The sequence below is a fragment of the Gadus chalcogrammus genome, chromosome 6 (genome assembly GCF_026213295.1).
Source record: "Gadus chalcogrammus isolate NIFS_2021 chromosome 6, NIFS_Gcha_1.0, whole genome shotgun sequence".
Taxonomy (NCBI): Eukaryota; Metazoa; Chordata; class Actinopteri; order Gadiformes; family Gadidae; genus Gadus; species Gadus chalcogrammus.
This window is the reverse complement of record NC_079417.1, coordinates 12,617,076-12,639,461: the sequence shown is the minus strand read 5'-3', so window position 1 is coordinate 12,639,461 and position 22,386 is coordinate 12,617,076. Positions and strand designations below refer to the sequence as shown.

The following is a 22,386-nucleotide window of genomic DNA, read 5'->3' as shown; positions in this document are numbered from 1 at the left end:
CACAGACTGCCGGGACACAGCCCCCGTGCAGGGAGACAGGCAAGCACCCCCTCAGCGCCTGTGTGACCAGGCTGCACCGGGGACCTGCCAAGACCCCTTCTCCATGGGGAGGATGAGGGGATAAATAGACACGGGGCACCTTGAGTGCTCCTGTACATCATGCCTGTAATTGTGTTATAGTAATGGTAACGTTTGGTTGCAAATCAAGCTTTCCCAGGATCTCTTTTATTTATAAAATATATTGTAAAAGTAGTACTGGATGCTCTTCTTTTATTTAGTTCAAATTATGTGCTACAATTTATAACACCATATAAATACAATGTTGAACATATTCTGTGCAATCAGAACAGGTCTGCATCCGCACAACCTCCCTGATGTGTCTTATAAACACAAGCAGTACCCAGTGTAGTTCCACATGATGAAAACATGTGTATTGTATATTGTGACGCCATATTCTCTCTATTCAGCACTGACCATGCAGCTCAGGGAGCCAGGGAAACAGAGGAGGATACTGTGTTGCAGTGGAAAGCACAAGTGTAAGGACACTTTGCCACATACAACAGCGGTTTTAGCAGCTATAATTGTCCCATGACATTGGATTCTAGTCACTGGCTGCCAGTGAGTGCGGCCTCTCTGTCTGTTACTGATCCCAGACCCTCATGTCTCTGCCAGTATTCCCCTCCTTGACAGAAGTGCTGTTGCTCCAGAGCCAAGTGTTGATGGGGACCTGCAAAAGGGAGCGCGTGACAAGGTGAGGCCGCCTTACTTTGGGGTCTGGTGGATCAATGTTTCGTCCAGATTATTTTATTTAAAAAATCATGATGATGTACAGATTTGATCAATTTTACTAATGCTAATTATCTAACTCTAAATTAGCCTGTTAATTTGACAAGACCAGATTTCATGAGTCGGTTCCAAATGCATGGATAGAATTAAGCAAAAGAATACACTTTAAATGAGACAGGAACACACAAAAAGCAGGCAGAAATAAGTAGGCTAATAAAACAGCCAAATCTATACATTGAGTGACCCGACAATGGTACAAACTGAAGACACAGAACATGCTGACTTGATACAGAGACACAGATGCGTGCAATAGAGTTATTGACATAGGTAACATGACAGAAAATGCAGGACCAAAACTAAACTACACAATATTAAGGTTGTGGGCAAACAGAATGCATGACTCTGCGTTGGACAGTCAGAAACATGCCACGGCGTAGTTACAGACACTAAAGCCTCTCTCCCTCCACTCTTTCTCTCCTTTAGAACTCACATGGAAAACATATCTCTGATGTCTATAAGCAGGCACTCGATGCTATCAAGAACCTGGTAATTTCTGTGTGTGCGTGTGTGTGTTTGTGTGTGTGTGTGTGTGTGTTTGCGTTTGGTGTGTGTGTGTGTGTGTGTGCGTTTGGTGCGTGTGAGTGTATGTGATTTTGTTGTGTGTGCGTCATGTAGGCATGACGTTTGAATGTGTGCATGCCTGAATGTGAGCTTATCTGGGGCCGTCCACGTGTGCGGCTGTTTGGGCCTCCACATCACTGTGTGTTATGCTCCAGTGTGACCAGGCGTCCGGGGAGCTCCAGCAGAAGAAGGTGGAGGTGGTCAAGGAGGGGCAGGAGGAGGAGAGGAACAAGGTATCCCAGGCCCCCGCCAAAGGCACAGCCAAGGATAAGGGGAAGAAGACATCGGCCAAGAAGAAAGGTTAGTTTTTCTCCAGCGAGGGAGAAGGGAAGGTCTCTCTCTCTCTCTCTCTCTCTCTCTCTAGCATCTCTTCTCTCCTCTGCTCTCTCTCTCTCACTCTCTCTATCTCTCTCTCTCTCTCTCTCTCTATCTCTCTCTCTCTCTATTATCTCACTCTCTATCTCTCTCTCTCTCTCTCTCCTCTCTCTCTCTCGTACCATCACACCAGTGCTGAATATGTAGCATATTCTACACACGCTCTCCTGTTATAATTTCTCATGACTAGTTCATACATACCTAGATACTGTATATATATATATATATATATATATATATATATATTGAACAGTAGCAACAGTCTCAGAATGAAACACACACCCAGGCACAGCATCACCGTGGTATAACCTGCACCTCAACAAAGGACGATGATGATGATGTTGGTGTTCTATCCTGTTGTTCTGTCCCCCTCCCAGAGCCCCCTCCCACCCCTCCCCCGGAGTCCATCCCCAGTCCCCCAATGAAGGAGAGCTCAGAGGAGATTCACCTGAGAAAACTACGCGCCAAGATGCACAAAGAGCTCACAGCTGCACTCGGCCACGAGGGTAATGAACAAAGATACACGAACACAAACACACAATCACACACGCGCACACACATTCAACCACTCTCTCACACACACACACACAAACACACACACACACACACACACACACACACACACACACACACACACACACACACACACGTACTCTTGCACACTGCACACGCACACACACACTTATGCAAGTCATTTAGGTTTAACATCATGTAGAGTTGTCTTAAACGTTTGTGTTGAGTGTGCACATGTGCGTGTGTGTCTCTGCCTGTGCGTGCGCTGCAGTGCAACTGGTTAAGACCCGTATAGGTCTGGTGAGAGGCTGTGCTCTCCTGAGTGTCCGCTCCCTTCAGAGGAAAGCCGAAGAGACCTTCAGCTGCATGGACCAGTGGCTAGCGGCACACTACCTCTCACAGATGAACAGGTAGCGTTCAGTACCCGTTCCCGTTCACTTCCTGCAGGCTAGGCTTGACGGTTTGGGTTAAAAAAAATAAAAGGGGAATTATTTGTAACTCTGAAAGTGAATCACATACTATGAATGATGACGTGTGTAGCGGGGGAAACAACTCTCAAACGTTTTAAATGATGTGTGCACCCAATCCTCATTTGGAGTTACTGAGCTGTGTAGAGACTTGAGCAGTGACCATGGCAAACAAAGGGTTTTTACTTCATGAAATCGTGTACAGAAACGCAACTTACCATCAACTCAGTCAGCGCATGCACGGAGATATCATATTTAATCTCATTCCCTTCTCTTTCTCCCTCCAGCGTTGACGGGCTAGCAGAAGTGGTGCGCTACCACATCGAGATGGGCTCCCTTCTCCACAGTGAATTGGTTCTGGTGTGTCATCTGTCACTAGGGTTATAAACATTATGTCCTGCTGTACATGAACAGTGTTTTTCCACTATGTGATGTTGGTCCGCCAATACAAGCCATTTAAAAAATCGACCCAATAGTGACGTTGCATGTGAAAGTGTCTGTCCACCAAGACGTATGATAGACAGATCAGCCCACCAGTTGGTACGGTCCATTGGGTAGGCCGGTAGGCGGTTCTAGTATCTATCATAGACCAGGGTGTGCCCTCCATTTGGAGCGGTGCTGCCTGGTGGTGTACCAGGGGTCGTTTAGGTTCCATCATGGGTTTAATGGAATCCTTCCTGCAGGATTCAAACGACTTCTATCTGAACGGAGACCTGCGCATGGTGGCCAGCCAGCCCCCCCCGCCCCGCCCACCCCCTCTGGAGAGACCCCCCCACTCCACACTGAGTGTGGCTCAGCTAGAGTTCCTCAGCACACAGCTCTACACTGTGGCTCCCTCAGGTACACACACACACACACACACACACACACGACACGCAAGAACACACACACACACACACACACACACGCACACGCACACGCACACACACACACACACACGCAACGCCTTGTACGCCTTTGCAATGAAGTGTGAAGCATGAATATCCAGCTCTGATACATGGTTTAGGGAAAACCAAAGCCAAGATTGACAGTGTTTGAACATTTCTGAGCTGTGTTTGTCTTTGTGTGTGCGGAGACTGTGAGAAATGACCAGTACCCTTCTTACCCAATCCTTGGCAGGCCTCTTGTCCTGCGCTGAGTTCACCAGTGTCCTCCAGGATCTCATCTCTCTGAGGGTGGGCTGGGCCGTCCTGCCTGAGCCATGGAGCTCTATGTCTGATGCACAGGTTGGCCTTTCATAACACCTACTTCCAGGGGCTGGATAAAGACTCCTTCTAACATTAGAATTATTACTTTAACTTTCCCATGTCGAATTATTTAATTATTTCTCAAACGAAATCATACTTTCGAATATCTTCCTCCCCATAATTTAACCCCTTTCTCCACTTTTCCTCTATCCCCTCACCTTCTCCGATCAACTCCGCTCCTCCTCCCCTCTCCTCCTCCTCCCAGCTCCTCTCTCCCCTCTTCCTCCTCCCCTCTTCTCCCCTCTCCTCCTCCTCCCCTCAGGTGACGGAGGTGGTCTCTCTCCTCACGCTGGAGTCGGGGCTGGTGGACTGGCGCCGGTTCCTGCTCAGTGCTGCCCTCCCCTGGCCACTGCCCAGCCTGGCCCAGCTGCTGCTGCTGCTGCAGGGCTTCCGCACCGCCGACCCCGGGGCCACGGGCTCTGTGGACCGGGACCAGTACCTGCAGGTCGCTCAGGGTCACACGCACATACGCATACGCTATGCACTCACGCCTGCACACTCAATAGCTCACTCTCTTTCACACACAGACACACACACACAGGCAAACACACACGCACGCACGCACGCACGTACACACACTCACACACACACACACTCAATCTCTCACACTCAAACACACACTCCAGTTAAAATGTTCTGAAACCAGTTTTTTCATGCCGGCATCGACAATTATGAATCAGGCTATTCTGTGGCTTTGCAAAGGCAGTCGAACCTAATATCGCATGCACACACACACACACACACACACACACACACACACACACCCCCACAACACACACAAACACCACACACACACAACACACACACACACACACACACACACACACACACACACACACACACACACACACACACCACACTGTGTGTGCGTCCTCCACCACCAGGTGGAGCTATGGTTCCCAAGTGAGAAGGCCGAGCCTGTGCCTGAAGACCCCACCGACCCCTTACCGTACAACCGCCTGGCCAACCTACGCAAGGTGATTACCTTTAGTACACCAACCCTGACCAGCAGGTTGACTGGTAGAAGTAGCATTTGTCTCCAAACACGTTAGTGTAAGAATATATTCATAGGTACATATGAACATTCATACTTATAATGATAATATCATGATGATGATGATGATGATGATGACGATGATGATGATGGTGATGATGATGATGATGATGATGATGTGTAGCAAGAGCCTAGTGGTTTTGACTCCCGGCCGATGAACTAGTCGTTAATCTCTTGCGCCTCTTCAGCTGTTCTTCCAGATGTTTGCGGACCACTCCTCCAGTCCCCCACGCCTGGACTACGCACGGATGCTGGGCTACCTGGCGGCCCACCCTGAGCCCGGCCAGGGCGTGGTCCGGGCCCTCAGCCTGGCTCTGGGCAGGACACTCAGGCACCCTGCTGCCTGTCGCTACGTCAAGGTGGGCCCGGGCGTCGGGTTACGGGTAAAGAAAGAGGGTAACAGCGGCAGACCGAGTGATAGTGGCTCTCATATCATGTGTACTTCGTCAGGGACAGTACTGTGGTATTTTGGTACTTTGGTATTGATAGGAGAGGGTTGGGTGGGGGGGCTGTGGTGGTGAGGCTGGAACCGACATGATGGCCAAATGTCTCTCTGTGTATCCGTCAGGCTCACATTCATTCTCATAGGGAAGGGTTAATGTGGAATTTCTGAATATCTGTTGTATTCTTAGTTTGATTTTATCTTTTTTAAATTCCGAATTACCCTTCTGTACTTTCTACTGGGCCACCCTCATTTCTGGTCAGGGACTAATGAAGTACATCTGATCATATGTCTGTGGGTGTTGTGTGTTGTTGCATGCAGTCGATGCCCAACATCAATGAGACTCAAGAGCCAGGGAGCCCGGGACAGCAGGCGGAGCCAGAGGGGGAGGAGGCGGAGGAAGAGGTGGTTCCCAGGGGGTCCAGCGGTTGCGACGGGGTCGAGCAGGGGGTGTCCGTCAACGCCCTCCTTGCCGTTCTGTGTCACAGAGACGTCCATAAGTCGGCACACGCCCCCGGCAAAACCCCAGAGGAGCTCACTGAGGTAACACACGGGGCGGCCCGTCACAAAGGTGGATTCATCGTGTCCGCGAAGGTCCGCTCGGCCAACATGTGATGTCATCACATGCAATCACCTGTCATCACATGTCATCACATGGAGGAGACTATCCTGAGGATGTTATCTAATTTATATTCAACTTAAAATATAATAAATACTACCTTCAGGGCTAGGGTTAAAGAAATTCATGGAGTTCTCATTTCTACCCCTTTTGGTTTAATATTTGAAGGACTTGACCGATCCTTCTTCTACGTTTATATATTCTGATAAGGCTGTTTAAGGATGATCTCTAGCCTTGAATGCATGGAGCCTCATCTTCATGGGGTTGTGGTTGTTTGTGCCGGCCGACAGGACTTGCAGCGTGTATTTGGAGAGCTTGGCTACGGACCGCAGGAACATGTCCCCTTCTCAGTCCTCTGCCAGCATCCTGTTGTCCAGGAGCTCATGGAGGGATCCAATCGCTACCAGCTCATAGTAAGTTCACTAGTCACTCGCTACCAGCTCAGAGTAAGTTCACTAGCCACATGCCACCAGCTCATAGTAAGTTCACTAGCCACTCGCTGCCAGCTCAGAGTAAGCAGACTAGCCACATGCTACCAGCTCATAGTAAGTTGACTGGTTGTAGCCACATGCTACCAGCTCATCATAAGTTGACTGATTATAGCCACATGCTAACAGCTCATAGTAAGTTCACTAGCCACATAATACTAGCTCATAGTAAGTTCACTAGCCATATGCTACCAGCTCATAGTAAGTTCACTAGCCACATAATACTAGCTCATAGCAAGTTCACTAGCCATATGCTACCAGCTCATAGTAAGTTCAGTAGCCACACACTACCAGCCTATAGTAAATTGACTGGTTGTAGCCACTTGCTATCAGCTCATAGTAAATTGACTGTTAATTAACATTGACTATGTTTGCCATGATACCAGGGCAAGATGTAATGTTTTGTTTTGTTTATTTAAGTCAAGAACAGTATAATCGTGCACAAAATAATAGTTTAGGAATAATAATCGGTGTTGTTTTTTATTCTCTCCTAGGATATTCATGGCGTGCTGAAAGGCCAGGAGAGTGAATCGGAGCCACAACTCTCCCCAGCCTCCTGAATATGAGGCATTTCTTTATTTTATGCATTCTTGTTTCAGAAATATCTATTCTTGTTCCCTATTTAGACAAAAAGTATAATCCATCTGCAAGCTATAGAACTTCAATACAGTGATTTGTTCAAATTCCCATCTATGCTTAAAGTGATGTTTGCTATTGATTCAATAAATACGCAGCCATACATCCACTGGGCAGCCTCATTATTTGCCAAGACGATCGACAAGCCACCGGGATGACAATATAGGAATTCAAACCACCACAATGACATCAGTGGACGATGACGCGTTTGACCCCGCTGACTCTTCCTTTCTTCCCCGGATCCACTCCAGTGGCTTTCCCCACTCGCGTTCTCTAACGACCTCGGTGACACGGCCGCACATTGGCCGGGCCCCACAATGAGCTCATTGTCCAGGCTAACCTACATGTCAAGCCTGACTTCCCAGCAACAGACCTGCCGGGGGCGCCCCTAGCCCCTCCCCTATCACCTCCATCAAGGAGTCCATGCTGTCCACCCACTCAGATAACCGTTAAGTGTAGGCCGGTAAAAAAACAAACAACATAAAACATGATTGCTAATCTTAACGCTGTTCCGTGATACTAGGAACCCCCTTGATAATATACAGTCTTAATCAGTCTGAATTCTTGCCAACCCTATTCTGGACGTTCCTACTCAAGGCTTGTACTCAAGAGTAATTTGTGGTTAATTCGGTCTCCATCACTGCTCCCCGCATGCCATGATTTTCTTGGCATCTATTTGATGATAAAAATTAAGCCGGAGACAGATAGCAGCATAACACACCTAACCCTAACCTCAGGATTCAAGGACATCAGTGGGGAGTTTTAATGCTATAATAGAATAGAACTTACTTATTACTTCAGCAAATAACAAGATATAAATTGTGTAATTAATTTCTTCAATGTGTAAAGTTATAGCTATTGTGTAAAGTACCTCAATCTTGATTTGTAAATTATGAGTAAAATAAGTCAAACGTTCATATTTAAGCTGATTGATTATTATCATATATTCATAATGCTAGTATGATTTGAGAAGTGGATTGCTTTATACTTGGTACCATGAGGGTCCCCACTCTCCTGTCTTTGTCTCTCTCTCTCTCTCTCTCTCTCCCGCTCACATTCGCCCTCGACCGCCCTCCCTTGACGCTGCAAGTTCAGTACTCCTGGGAGTGTTTGTGTGAGACCACTGCGGATCTATTCTGAAATATCCCAGAACACTGAAAGGACTCATGGACCAATAAGACTTTGGGATTTTTTTAAAATGAAATGCAAACAGGAGACCTGATGACCACAACGGGGACAATGCATAGTATAACTTATTTCAGAGGACTTATTTGTATGTGTCTGTCTACATTTATATGATTTTCAAGCTGTACTCTAATTCGATTCGATTCATTCTTTTTATTTTTATTTCTGGTATTAATCTGTCATTTCTCTGGCACCAGGATCCAGTCTGGAGGTTCCCAAATGATCTCCGTACGAGGCATTGTTGGATCTGTGTTGAATACAAACACAGCTAAATCTTTATGAACTTTTCTACCACAGAGTGAGGATCAATTTATGCTGAAACAAATCCTGACACAAAACCTCTTAACCTGTCTCTAATTTTTGTATTTTTGCAAACACACACACACACACACAAAAACACACTCCTTCACGTGACTCTGTTAAATAATGTGTGTGCGTGTGTCTGTCTAATGGCACAGTAAACATGGTGATCACTTGGCTTCTGGAATCGTCTCTCCTGCTATGTCTTCCTATACTTCTCCAGTCGGCTAAAATCCTGACTGTCACGCTTATCGGTGAGTAGCTAATTATAGATACATAATAACTCCTTAATCCTGACTTCTTGCTGAACGAAGAAGTACATTTGTGTATAAATGACGATTAGGTATTGGATAGTATCTTAATATTATATAAAAGTTATTTTTATGTTAGGACTATATGACCTATATTAATATGCCAGCTGGTCAGATGTGGTAGTGTTTTAGTCCTCTTTTACCCTCACCTCCTTGATACTGTGTTTCTGCAGGGGGAAGCCACTACCTGTTATTAGATGAAATCTCTCATAACCTCCATCAGCAAGGTCACCAGGTCCGCATGCTCTTACAGCTGGGCACCCCTCTCATAACAGGTGTGTGTGTGTGTGTGTGTGTGTGTGTGTGTGTGTGTGTGTGTGTGTGTGTGTGTGTGTGTGTGTGTGTGTGTGTGTGTGTGTGTGTGTGTGTGTGTGTGTGTGTGTGCGTGTGTGTCTTATCTTTGTGTTTTATGACATCAGCATGTGCAGTCACAGCTTCTGCTCTACCTCTCACATTTTGCATCTGAACAGTTAAATTTGTCTTGCGTTAAGAGTGACTACATACATACCTGTACTTGTGATGTGAAAAATAATTTCCCCTTGGGGACAATAAAGTCTAAAGTCTACATTGGACATTATTCCCTTGCAGGCTTTTCCTATGCAGGTCGTAATGACAGTTACCAAACCACCACCTGGTCGTTGGGAGATAAATACATCCAAGCGTATAACGGCTGGTTCCTGGAGCAACAGAAACAGTTTCTACTGGGCAGGTACAGTTGCCCTCGATGTGTGTAACTGTCTAAGTGTAACTGTATAACAGAATTTCAGTTTCATCACTTGTTTGCGCACCCTAAATTGTTATCTGAAAACATCTTCAACTGCCACACATAATCTGTGTAACACACCAAAATAAGTCAATGTCAATATGCATCTTCTGTTTAGCCTATAAACAGATATGCATCTTGATTCCAAACATCCTAAGCAATTTTCCTCGATTCAATTTTTTTTTGCAATTTGTCTGGCATTTGGTTTCATAATAGGGCCTATAGGGATTTTATTCTCTCCTAGCTCCACTCGTTGGCTTTCCCCCTCTCAAGTCCTCGTGTTTCTCGTGTTCCTCTCTCAGCGATAGCTTTGGTGATTTCCTCAAGTTCATGGACCACCTGTCCTACCAGTGCGCTCAGCTCCTGGCCGACGAGGACCTGCTGGCCTTCCTCCGGGCGCAGCACTACGACATGGCCGTCATCGACGCCTTCAACCCCTGCTCCTTCATCCTCGCACGCAAACTCGGTAGGCCTACGGGTGAAACCTTCAGTAATCGAGATCACATCAGTTCCGTTGACATTGTAATAGTGATAATATTAAATAGTCACAATATTAAGTAGTAGTAATATTAGTAGTAAGATAATTAATTAGACATCCTCTTCTAAATGTGACACGCATGCTGTTTTAAACCAGTTTCCGTGTTGACCAATCAGACAAATTGGTTTCAGCGCAGCGAATCGTGAGAATGCATTGAATAAATGTTTGAAGGGGGGGGGTCACCTGTTAATCAACGCTTGATACCCCATTGTGTTTATTTTCACTCTTCCCTTTCGACCTATGCCAGGGGTCCGTCATGTGGCCTTCTATCCTGGGGGTCTGAACGGGCCCCTGTCCCTCTCCCTGCCCAGCCCTGTCTCCTACGTGCCGCTCTTCGGCTCCCAGCTCTCCCACCAAATGAGTTTCTGGGAGCGAGCAAAGAACCTGCTCTTGTATCTGGTGGCTCCCATAGGTAATACAATACAATACAATACAATACAATACAAAATAATTCAATACAATGCAATACAAAACAATACAATACAATTCAATACAAAGCAATATAATACAAAGCAATGCAATACAATATACACTTTAAAACCAAATTAGGAATAAATGTACGGTAGCAATAGCTACTATATGGCTACTTGTACTAAGCTTTAGTGATGGGTCGTTCGCGACCGAATCAGTTTGAATGAATGAATCTTTAACAATAACAAACCAAACTGATTCTTCTTACTCGTTCGTCTCGTTCGTTCTCAGACTCGACTCCTCCCAAACCCACTAGTCGCTGACTCGCTGTCACGCTGTTCGTTCACTGACTGAGTGGTGAGAGGGAAAAGGCTTAGTGAGCGAGCATACGATAATACGATTCCATATCAGTGAAACGGTAAATGCATGCTGTCTTTGTACTTTCTGTGTCATGCCAGATTAATCAAATATTTGAATGTCTCGTCCATCTGTCTTGTTCTTTCATGGTTCGTTCTCCACCCGGGACCCCCACCATCATTACTAAACCAAGTCTATTATTACTGATTTGTTAAACATCCAATAATCAACTCCCCCATCCCACTGCGTTTGGTTAAAGTTGTAATGTTGATTGATGACCGACCGCCACGATCGTTTGAGAATGAGAACGAGGGAGGAGCTGAGTCTACTGAAACCGCTACAGGAAACGCGACTGAACGAACGAACAAACGATTCTGAACAATTCTTCTTGGCGAACTGACCGAAGCGAACTGAATCAAGGAAAATAATCATTGAATCCAATACGCCTCTATGCATTCATTCTATTAATGAACAGCTGCTCATTTCTTAGGTCAGGAGGTGATTTGGTCCAGGTTTAAGGAGGTAGCAGAACGACACCTGGACTCAGGCTCGCCCCCTGGTGGTTTGGAGGAGCTGTACCAGAAGGCCGAGCTCTGGGCCTTTAACACAGACTTTTCACTGGAGTTCCCCCAGCCCCTGCTGCCAAACACCGTGCTAGTAGGAGGGCTGCTCAATAAGCCTTCCAAGCCCCTGGATCAGGTCCGTTATAGGACATATTGTGTATTACTTATTGCTTTTGTGTTGAATGGTGTATCATTGAAAATATGTATTCAAACTATGCAGACTATGTTGCTTCCCTCACACATCTCTCGGTCTCTCCATTCGGCCACAATCCTATTCCTCATACACCCCTGTCCCCCTCTCGGGTTTCCCCCTCTCCCTCTCTCTCTGTCTCTCTCTGTCTTCCTCTCTCCCTCTACCACCCTGATGTCTGGGTTCATCCCTGTTCTCCATTCCCCTACCGTACCTCCTCTAACACACACACCCACTGTGGTGGCCTCAGGAGCTGGAGGCGTGGGTGTCTGGATGTGGCGAGGCGGGCTTTGTGGTGGTGACCCTGGGCTCCATGGTGTCCTCGGTGTCTGTGGAGCGTCTGCTGGTGGAGTTGACCGCCGGCTTCTCAAGCCTCCAGCAGGGGGTTCTCTGGAGGTGATCCCGGTTTATTTAAACACACATGCACAGACGCTGCATCGACTGCCTCAAAGCATTCCCGCTACATAAACCAGGGGAGATAAACCATAATGGAGGAGCCATAAACCATAATAGAGGGGCTGTACACAAATATGATCACATTTGATATGTTTTTATTGTAAATACATCATCGACTGATAATTAGTGTTATCAGCAACACCTGTGTTTGTCTTACGATAAGACATCTTTGATTATGAGACAACCCCACCTGTGCCGGTGATCACATTTAATCGTGGTCTTTCTACCTTTGGGTAACATAATGGGAACGGAGAGTAGCAAAGCCGCCATGAGTGTTACGAGCGCTCTTATCCCCTGCATGATGAAATCCTAGGTATGATGTTCAGCGATGGCCGTCCCACCTGGAAACGCCTCCCAACGTCCGGCTGGTGGCCTGGTTGCCGCTGAATGACTTGCTAGGTATGAATGAATGCTTGAAATAGTTCAGGGAGCAATTTTACCATCAAGTGCTATTAGATCATGATAATAACAGCACAGTGCAACACACGGTTTACCGTTGGCTCTGCATTGATTCAAATGCAAAAAAATCATTGAGTCAAGTCACGTTAGCTTCAGCAAATCAAAACAGCATCTTACGGCATAAAATGAAAGACGAATAAAACAGAACACTAGATGAAACGCATGCTTCAATTATTTCAGGTTTTATTCCAGCACCAGGGAGAAAAAACTAATTTGCAATGTACTGTACACAATATGACATGAACGAAATGAAAAGTCTTTGGCCTCCCCCCAGGTCACCCTAAAGCGCGCCTCTTCGTCACCCATGGCGGTCAGAACAGCCTCCTGCAGGCGGTGTACCACGGCGTCCCCGTGCTGGCCATCCCTCTGTTTGGGGACCAGTTTGACAACGTGGTGAGGGCGGAGGCCAGGGGGCTGGGCCTCAGCCTGAGACCCGCCCACGTCACCAGGGAACGGTTGGGGGCCGCCGTCCAAACCCTCACACAGCACGACAGGTGGAGCCCCAGAGAGCCTGCGGGGCGGTGGGGGGGGTTGGATGCACGGAAGCGGGGGTGAATCAATGGAAACCCGGGAGGGTGGAAGGATTAAGAATGGATGAATGGAATATGGATGGATGGCTGAATGGATGGATGCACTGCATAGAAGGATGGAGGGATTATGGATGAATTGTGAATGATGGATTGCGATCGATAAATGGATGGATTGAAGTATGGGTTTATTATGATGATGGGTTGATAGGTGGATGGAGGGATTTTGGAAAGATTGATAAATTAGCATATCTGCATTGGTAAACAGAAAAGTGTCTCATGCTTGTATTCTCCTGTTCCCCATCCTTCCTCACCTAAGGTTTAAAACATCCGCCATGCTCCTCAGGAGGATCCACCAATCACAGCCTGTGCCTCCAGCCCTGAGACTCACACGGTGGGTGGAGCATATCCTACACAGTGGTGGAGGGGCTCACCTGCAGCCAATGTCATACATCCAGCCGTGGTACCAGAGATGGCTTCTGGACTTACTGCTGCTTTTCTCCCTGGTGCTGCTGGGACCTGTAGTTCTCTGCTGGGCAATGGTTAGGATAGGGCGAGCCAGGGAGATACACAGAAAAACTCAATAACATTACATACGATTTTAACTATTGTGTACCTCTCCTGTGTGTTTTGTTTCCAATTCATGATACACTGTTGGATCGTATGAGTTAATATTATGTATCAAATCGGAATTACTATATATAAATACAAGTGGATTTGAAGTGAATAGTAAGGACATTTGTATTGTTTTTTTCCAATCAAGTAAATCCTACTTTTTAATGATTTCCTCGAATATTAGAATACTTTAAGGTTTTCTCAATGAAGAGGGGACTATTTTTTGTCCGCTCTACTTTTTTTATAAACTGTCATGTTAGATTACGAAACTGTTGCGGTGATGATAACACGTCAGTGTTCTGACCTTGGCTGGGACCCACACACACACACACACACACACACACACACACACACACACCACACACACACACACACACACACACACACACACACACACACACACACACACACACACACACACACACACACAGACACACACACACACACACACACACCATACTTGCACACACACTGGCTTAATTATTAATTGTCCTGTTTGGCGAGAAGGGTTTGTGGTCTCACTTTTAGCGCTTTCTACCAGTGCTTAAAGATATTGGTCCGGACCACTTATCTACTGGTCTGCAATGTGGTCTTATTGCCCTAATCCACCTCCTCCCGAATAAATGTGATCATAATCTTTTGTCCATTAAACAAACCATATTATTGATTATGCTTTTATTCTTATTGAAGCACTGTATAATGCTGTTTGTGTAGTTAAGTAGTAACAAACATCTATCTATATATCGTCTATCTATCTATCCTATCTAGTTAGCACCTTTTAAATTACATGATTATACCTGGCTCCAAACACACAGACCAGCCACCGTTAGATTCCCTAGATTAGTATTATAGTATTGTAGTTTTGTATTCTTTACATTACATCTATTTAGAAGATGCTTTATCCAAGGCAACTTACGCTTTTCAACGAATTCAAGGTGCTATCGACTATGAAGATATCACCAAAAATGTGACAGAAACTTTTGAGGTCATGCAAATTCATAAAATAAGTATAGCAACTGCTTTTAAGCGCTTAACTGTAGAGACCAGAGACTTTATATTTTATTATTTTTAATTTCGCATTCACCTAGATTTAGTGAACAGATGAGTTTTTAGCAGGATGTAAAGGGTTTCAACTGTCCTGATGTAAGGGAGATTGTTAAGAAGATCCAAGTAATTCATAATTCAGTAACAGTTCATTTAATGATTGATGGGACTTTCTTACCCAGGTATAGCACCCACTAACTTTAAAAGGGTCTAGGCGGTGACAGGGCGTTGGGAGAGCAACGGATAATGATGGGAGAGAGAGTTACACGGAGTAACAGACTGTAGCACAGAGGAGAGTCCACAATGTAGCAGGATGGGGTTGGTTGTAACGGTATCCTGCAGCAAACAAAGGATTGAACATTGCATCTTGGCTCTATGACCTATTTGGGACCACGGACTTGGAACGTAAACAATTGACATTTTGGGGATTATTTTGGGATTCCCTCGTAGTGACGGATTAGCAAATTGTTGGGCAGTCATGGAGCGTAGTGGGTCTGTTTTTACGAATTAGATTAGACTATTGGAAATAAATAATAGTCTCTTGAACCTTCGAGGCCACTTGCACATTGGCTTATGGAGAGTTTTAGAGGCCAGTTCTATTGATCTCAATGCAGATGGGAGGCCTCAGGAGACTTTGTGAACATGCTGGGTCTGAATCGATGGGAGGCCAGTGGTCTGGGTGTCCGTGATGTCCGAGATAGTTGGTGATGTTCTAGATCTGCAACACATCAATAATTCATCGATTGATGCAAACCTGCTTACCTACTAGATACTCTAGATCAGGGGTCAACAACACAATGCCATGGCGCCCGCAAGGACCACATGAGGCGCCCGCAGGCCTGTTCTAAAAATAGCACTACTCATTCTTGAAAAACTCTTTCACACCTTTTTTAAGTCATTGTTGATAATTATTGTGAGAAATCATTAACATGACTTAATTAATTAACATGTCTTCACATAGATGAGTATCATTAATCATTAATATAACTAAAAGCAAACTGAGCAAATTTGTTATTTCAGAAGAGTGTATAGAACTGGGTGCCCTTCGTATGACTCAGTACCCATGAAGTAGCTCTCAGGTTCAAAAAGGTTGGTGACCCCTGCTCTAGATGATCATTAAATTCCCTGATCGACTGCGTTATTTCTACATTCTACTGTCATGTTACTTTCTGTGAATGTAAATGCTCAGGACATGTAGAACCTACCATCATCTCTGATACACCACCAAGGAGCTGCCCGCTCACTGTTGAGTAAACACAATAAACTCAATTGCTACTCAGTTATCTCCCAGTAACCTCTTCCATGTAAAGTTGGAAATAAGCACATGTGATATCCAGCTCTCATTTGTTCAGTATCAGAGATCATATTTAATCCTGTAGGAATCTTTTTTGTTGCAATTGTTCTGCTCAAGATAAAAAGGACATTATTAAAGGTCCCATGACATGAAAATCTCACTTTATGAGGTTTTCTAACATAAATATGAGTTCCCCTAGCCTGCCTATGGTCCCCCAGTGGCTAAAACTTGCGTTTGGTGTAAAACGAGCACTAGCTGTTCTGCTCGCCTTTGAAAAAACGGAGGCTCAAGCGCGCTGATTTGGAATGTCTGTATTTAGGACGTCACCAAGAATCTCAGCTCCTCCCCTTACTCTGCCTGGCCCGCCCAGAGACGTTGGCCCGCCAATGAGACTCGACCGTGCAAGCGCCACGTGTGTGTGTGTGTGTGTGTGTGTGTGTGTGTGTGTGTGTGTGTGTGTGTGTGTGTGTGTGTGTGTGTGTGTGTGTGTGTGTGTGTGTGTGTGTGGGTGTGTGTGTGTGTGTGAATACGCACACTGTAACGCAAGTGTTTCTTGTCGGTTCTTTGACGTGTCTTGTATTTCCACAACAAGACTGTTGTGGGGGTTATCTGAGCCATGGTTGAGAAGGAATTGGGGGAAAGGAACTTTGGCTTTGACTCGCTGAAGTAAATGAACTGCGACATGCCGCCGGTTGCCGCGAGGCACCATCGCCCGGCAGCGGGCAGCCGGCAGCCGGCAGCAGGCAGCGCGCGGTTCAGTCGACTTCAGGTTTATGTGAAAGTGGAAGAACCAGAGACGTTGCAGAACGCGACAAAGTCGTTTGTGATTCTTAATATCGTCTGGAGGCGCACACAGCTTTTGGCCGTGATAATATGTATTAAATGATATAGATTTCTATGTATTATATGATATTATTTAGATATAGAGCTCCAGGACTGTAACGCAAGTGTTGTACACTTCCTTGTTATTTGGATAACCGTTCTGCTTTTGGTGTTATGGCGCATAACACGTCGGACTCTCGTCTCTGGTATTTCTACAACGAGACTCGTATTGGGGGTTATCTCAGCCAAGGTTGAGAATGAATTGGGGGGAAGGAACTTTGGCTTTGACTCCCTCAAGAACATGAACCACGACATGGAGGAGAAAGGGATTGTTGGCGGCGAATGTCTCCCGCTTGAGCCCCTCTGAGGGACCACCGCCGGAGGCGGAGGTGCCTAAGCACTGCCCGGCAACGATCCCTTTCTCCTCCTTGTCGCGGTTCAGTCTACTTCACATTGATGAGGACGTGAAGAACCAGGAACGTCGGAGAACCCAACGCGGTCGTTTGAGATTCATATTGTCGGCTCACACAGCTTTTGGCCGTGATAATATATATTATATGATATAGATATCTATGTAGGCTATATGATAATATTTAGATATAGAGCTCCAGGACTCCCGTGTGTTATTTTGAACAGAACACGGCTAAAGGCTGTGTGTGCCTCGCCATTGCGATACATCCACTGTAAACAGAGCGCATGGTACCGTGGCTGCAAGCTGCTCAGGGCCACACCCCCACCCTCCTCCTTGACCCGCCTCGCTCCTCCTCATTTAAATTATAGCTACAGACACCAAAACAGCGCATTTGGGGGAAGCTCAATGTGCGACTGGCTCGGAGTGGCTGTAACTCTGCACCACGGCTGAATTTCAGCAACGTCTTTGAATACTGTGTTAGTTGCCCACTAATACCTATATTAAAGAAAACATAAAATAGCATGTCATGGGACCTTTAAGTAAATATATAAAACCCTGTTACATCAATGCAGTACAGATCAACAAAATTGCAAAGTGGCTCAAGTGAATGTATTGCACATTCAAAAAAGTATATTTTATTATAATTATTTCTAGCACCAAAACCACCTCCAAAGCCATCCAGACCAGAAGTAGGACTCATTTAGTAATCTTTTACTCACTGTCTGGGAGGAGAAACGGATAGCTACTGCTTTGTCTCAGAGGGAATGGCTCTTCTATCACACGTAGGAAATCGAGTTTCTTCTGCCGGACATCTTCTCTCCTGCTCTGAGACTCTCTTCTTCTTTTCTCAACATGGCTGTTTGAAGATTCTCTCAGTCGTCGAGGATCTTGTCTCAGATTTCTCCTTTTGCCAACACCCACTCCTCTGTTCTGTTGATTCAAAACACATATATCATTGTGGTTTCATGTAATTGCTCAATATTGCACCTCTATACAGACGTCTTGGGTTATCCTGTTTGTAACAGTGTATAAGTCTCTGAAGCATTCAAACCTCTCAGGACACTTAACCAGGCCAAAATTTAACCAGGCACTCCAGAGGCCCTACATACAAAGGTCAATCATGAATCACGCCTCCCTAACCCTAACCCTCAGGTGTGTTAGACTTTAGTCAACGGTAAGGCTTTATATTAAGGTCCTTGTACTGAGCCTTAGTTAACAGGTATAAAGACCCTTATTATATGCTTATTAACATTAATTGGTATTAATAAGACTATATATAAGTGTTAATAATTACATAACAAACTTGTTTATTGTGAGATTATAAGACTTTTATAAGCACTTATAAGAAACGTGTTAACTATTTTATTGCTTAATAGAATTAACAATAGTCTAATGAGTTTCTTATCGTTGAGTGTGATCTGTTTTGTGCCCCATATCAGATCCGTTAAAGGCTTTCATTTTGAATGTTGTGAAACCGGAAGTTCTGTTTAAGCAAGTGGCTGATGACTTGACGCTGACAAAGTTTTTGCCGAACATTTGGAAAACATGTCGGAATCATCAGTACCCCAAACCAACAGCTGACAACTATAAGACAGGCACAAGCACAGAAAACATGGATAAGAGGAAAAGGTCCCAACTGGAGGATGACCCTTCTGGTAAGTTTAAGAATGTAATACTATCGTAACGTTAGCTGGTTCTAGCCAGCAAACTTTTTTGGCGTACATAACTTTCTTTCAGAGGCTTTGGCGTGCTAAATTTGTTGAGCTAACGTTTAGCTTATGCTGTCATATGAAACTAGGTAACCAAACCGTCTAATTCTGAGAAACAGTTGTGTCATGAATCCATGTCTAAACGTTTTAATTGCTTATGTAACCTGTCTGCTGTTGTGGTCAATGTTCTTTGTGTTTCTTTATCCAGTAGCAAGAAAGAAAGTAAAGACCAGTCAGAAGAATTCTCAACCATCCCCTGAGGCCACAGAGATGTCGGATTCTGATTCATCTGAGACCGTTTTATTGAAATGTTGATGTTCAATAATATTTTTCATCAAAGTTCTGAAGTTTTTGTTTCCTCCTTGGCTCCTCGGCAGCGATGCCCCGGCAGCGGGGGAGACAATCCCGGGCAACAATCAGGGGCAACAATCCCTTTCTCCACCATGTCACGGTTCAATCTGGACTTCAGGGAGTCAAAGCCAAAGTTCCTTTCCCCCAATTCCTTCTCAACCATGGCCGAGATAACTCCCAGTACGAGTCTCGTTGTGGAAGTACACTACCAGAGACTCCAGAGAAAACCAGACTCAGTCTAGTCTTTTCACCAAATGGGAGCTTTACACAAGCTTGCGTTACTGTGTTGCGAGTTATGCAGCATAACACCAACAGCAGAACGGTTATCCAAATAACAAAGAAGCAGAGAAAGGGGAGGTAACCTGGCCATGACGACATATGGGGCCAAATTCCAAATCAACGCATCTGAGCGGTTGAGGAACAGGATACCTAGAGCTCGTTTTACACCTAACGCCATTTCTAGCTACTGGGGGACCATACGCAGACCATACGCATAAACTGAAATTGTCATGCCATGGGACCTTTAACTAAACCAATCATATTACAAATAAAGAGTGGGGGCAAAGGGCTTGTCTTTCAAATGTCAATCATTACCATTGGAAAAAGCCCCGGTATCCGAGGCACTCACCATGACTCTCTTGGAAAGTACGTACCTCTTCTCTAAAGAGTCAACAACTACATCTTTGTATTGTAAACCATCCAAACAGATCATCCAGCAGTTGAGGTGTTTTTTTTACCAACAGGGGGTCCTATGGTATCCAAGGCACTCACCATGACTCTCTTGGAAAGTATGTACCTCTTCTCTAAAGAGTCAACAACTACATATTTGTACTACACAGGGCTGAGCTGTTAAGCATGTTAGTGCTGCTCTAAAAACAAGTTACCTCTGAGTAAAAGCCTCTTTACTCACCAATAAGGGATCCATCAGAAAAACAGCTCCTGTTTTAAAATAATTGCATCTCTCACTCACTGCTGCTCCTGTTGGAGCCTTAAAGTACTCATGGAGTCCTGCTCATGGAAACTTATATAGAGATCTACAGTAACCGCCCCCTTTTTTGTGTCGTCATCAGATTTTGATTGAAAGCAGATGAAGAAAGGAAATACTTTGCATAAAGAACTACTGTTCATAAAGCTTCAACCTCCTTGAAATAGAATCTGAGTGGTCCACAAAGACATGATGAAAACTTATATCTTGATAGAACACAAGAGCATCACAGTTTAAACGTCTGACTTGAGGTTGTGCAAAGTTAATTTCTGTGTAATCTCCCTTGACATCTTCTGCATCAAACCACTGGTCCTGAGTGCTTTCTACCTTAATGACCTTGTTTCCAGAAAATTACACATGTTGGTTTAGATTGTGGGATCATGTCCGAGTTACTGTTTTGATATCTGAAAAATGCTACAGTGCGGGCTGATCAGGGGGTCCAAAATGTAGATTTAGCCAGGTCCATGTTCACAGGCCTATAGGGTACCGTCTGCACATGTTATTGATGGCAAAATGTCATAAACTGGGTTGAACTGCATTTTTGTAAAAATAATATTCTCTGCAACGCCTTGTACATGGTACCTGTCAAACATTAATGAAACACTTGAGACTAGGTTGTATACTTGAGAAAACAACTTGAATGCTAATTATTGTTGAACAGGTTTCATGTTTAACCCCATTCTTGATAATGATTAAACAGTGTGTATAATAACACACTGGACTCCAGGGCCACTGTGTACAACACGGTAACAACCGTGTGTTTGTTCAATGACCAAACTATACATTTTATCCCTTACTACATTGCTCATTTTGTTGTTGTATATTGAAGCTATGAATAAGGCTAACGTTGCTCGTTTGGCACTCGTTCCTGTTCCATCTGTAATGTCAAAATTTCTAATATCAAAATGTACACAGTAAGAAAATATCCATATTCTTACTGTGTACATGGGGTTAGTAGTAGTGGTGTGAAATAACGTGAAGGGAGCAAAAGCTCCTCATAGAAAATAAAAATAGCCATATGGGAGAGAAAATGAATAAATAAAATAATAATTAAAATAAAATAAATTAAAATAATAAATACGTATAAAAAGTGGTACTATGTGTATCGTCATTATACTGCCATTCCACACTTGGAATTTAATTGACCTGATGGTTTTTATCTATAAAACCCACTTTCTAATTTCTCTACAGGTCAACCAGCATATGAAATGTCAGCGGCCCATCCAGACGGGGCACCATCTCTACAATTGGGTCGCAATGAAATCTCTGTAGCACAGGCAGAAGGGGTTTTAAGAAAGTCTGCAAGAGATGAGCAACGGCATGCACAGAAAGAGGCAGAAGCGATGGCTCGTTTAGAGAAGCAGGAGCAAGGGCACAGATGGAAGCAGAATGTCATCTTTGCCGGATTAGGCATGATGAAATCAATCGCCTGTTTGAGGAGAATGCGCAACTGAAGCGTGATTTGAAAGCTGATTGTTATTTTTGTCTGAATAGGCATGATGAAAACAATCACCTGTTGGAAGAGAACATTCAACTGAAGCTTGAACTTGAGGAGGAGAAAATTACTTTCATAATTTTTTTGAAAGATGATGCCAAAGGTTAATTTTTATTGACCTATGTTAGAGCCTACCTGCCTCAGCGGAGGAGAAATACACCTTTCCAGATGCTCCTTATAACTTCAATACGCCTAGGGCTGGAGCTGCCTATCAACACACTGCCCACCTCTTTTATGTCAACTGAAATTCAGGGACAGGGTTACCATTAGGAAATGGTTTTGTTTGGAGACAACCATTGGTTCAGGCAGAGACCTAAACTCCTCTGAAAACAGACTTAAGTGTTTTGTATG

At 44.7% G+C, this 22,386-nt stretch overlaps 2 protein-coding genes and 1 long non-coding RNA gene across 5 annotated transcripts in view; 2 read left to right on the top strand and 1 right to left on the bottom strand.

The window, feature by feature from the left end:
* The window catches only part of spef2 (sperm flagellar 2), a 21,437-nt gene extending 13,166 nt beyond the window's left edge, over positions 1-8,271 (top strand). For both annotated transcript variants that reach the window (XM_056592873.1, XM_056592874.1), the window contains 16 exons: positions 1-39; positions 468-536; positions 673-751; positions 1,270-1,332; positions 1,563-1,707; positions 2,160-2,288; positions 2,567-2,705; positions 3,050-3,122; positions 3,446-3,602; positions 3,882-3,988; positions 4,272-4,454; positions 4,894-4,986; positions 5,252-5,422; positions 5,827-6,048; positions 6,415-6,537; positions 7,107-8,271. The exon at positions 1-39 is cut by the window's left edge and continues 122 nt beyond it. In XM_056592873.1, the coding sequence (XP_056448848.1) occupies positions 1-39; positions 468-536; positions 673-751; positions 1,270-1,332; positions 1,563-1,707; positions 2,160-2,288; positions 2,567-2,705; positions 3,050-3,122; positions 3,446-3,602; positions 3,882-3,988; positions 4,272-4,454; positions 4,894-4,986; positions 5,252-5,422; positions 5,827-6,048; positions 6,415-6,537; positions 7,107-7,172 (1,858 nt within the window). In that variant the 3' untranslated portion in view covers positions 7,173-8,271. The remainder of the gene's footprint in view (positions 40-467; positions 537-672; positions 752-1,269; positions 1,333-1,562; positions 1,708-2,159; positions 2,289-2,566; positions 2,706-3,049; positions 3,123-3,445; positions 3,603-3,881; positions 3,989-4,271; positions 4,455-4,893; positions 4,987-5,251; positions 5,423-5,826; positions 6,049-6,414; positions 6,538-7,106) is intronic.
* Positions 8,272-8,345: 74 nt separating this feature from the next.
* Positions 8,346-14,273, top strand: LOC130384664 (UDP-glucuronosyltransferase 3A1-like). 2 transcript variants are annotated; one of them, XM_056592961.1, is made up of 12 exons: positions 8,346-8,521; positions 8,631-8,731; positions 8,892-8,987; positions 9,218-9,319; positions 9,633-9,753; positions 10,110-10,273; positions 10,593-10,757; positions 11,604-11,812; positions 12,117-12,262; positions 12,636-12,721; positions 13,056-13,275; positions 13,628-14,273. In XM_056592961.1, exons 3-12 carry the CDS (start codon positions 8,897-8,899, stop codon positions 13,893-13,895), a joined length of 1,572 nt encoding a protein of 523 aa, XP_056448936.1. In that variant the 5' UTR covers positions 8,346-8,521; positions 8,631-8,731; positions 8,892-8,896; the 3' UTR covers positions 13,896-14,273. The 2 variants fall into 2 exon arrangements, with proteins under 2 accessions (XP_056448936.1, XP_056448937.1); XM_056592962.1 differs by having other exon boundaries at positions 8,346-8,987.
* A 1,354-nt stretch (positions 14,274-15,627) lies between these two features.
* LOC130384663 (uncharacterized) lies at positions 15,628-20,560 on the bottom strand. Its single transcript, XR_008895897.1, has 4 exons — positions 20,466-20,560; positions 18,215-18,425; positions 16,173-16,210; positions 15,628-15,685 (listed from the first exon to the last, which is right to left on the bottom strand). It is a non-coding gene; the product is annotated as an uncharacterized LOC130384663 (long non-coding RNA).
* Between the last annotated feature and the right edge of the window lie 1,826 nt (positions 20,561-22,386).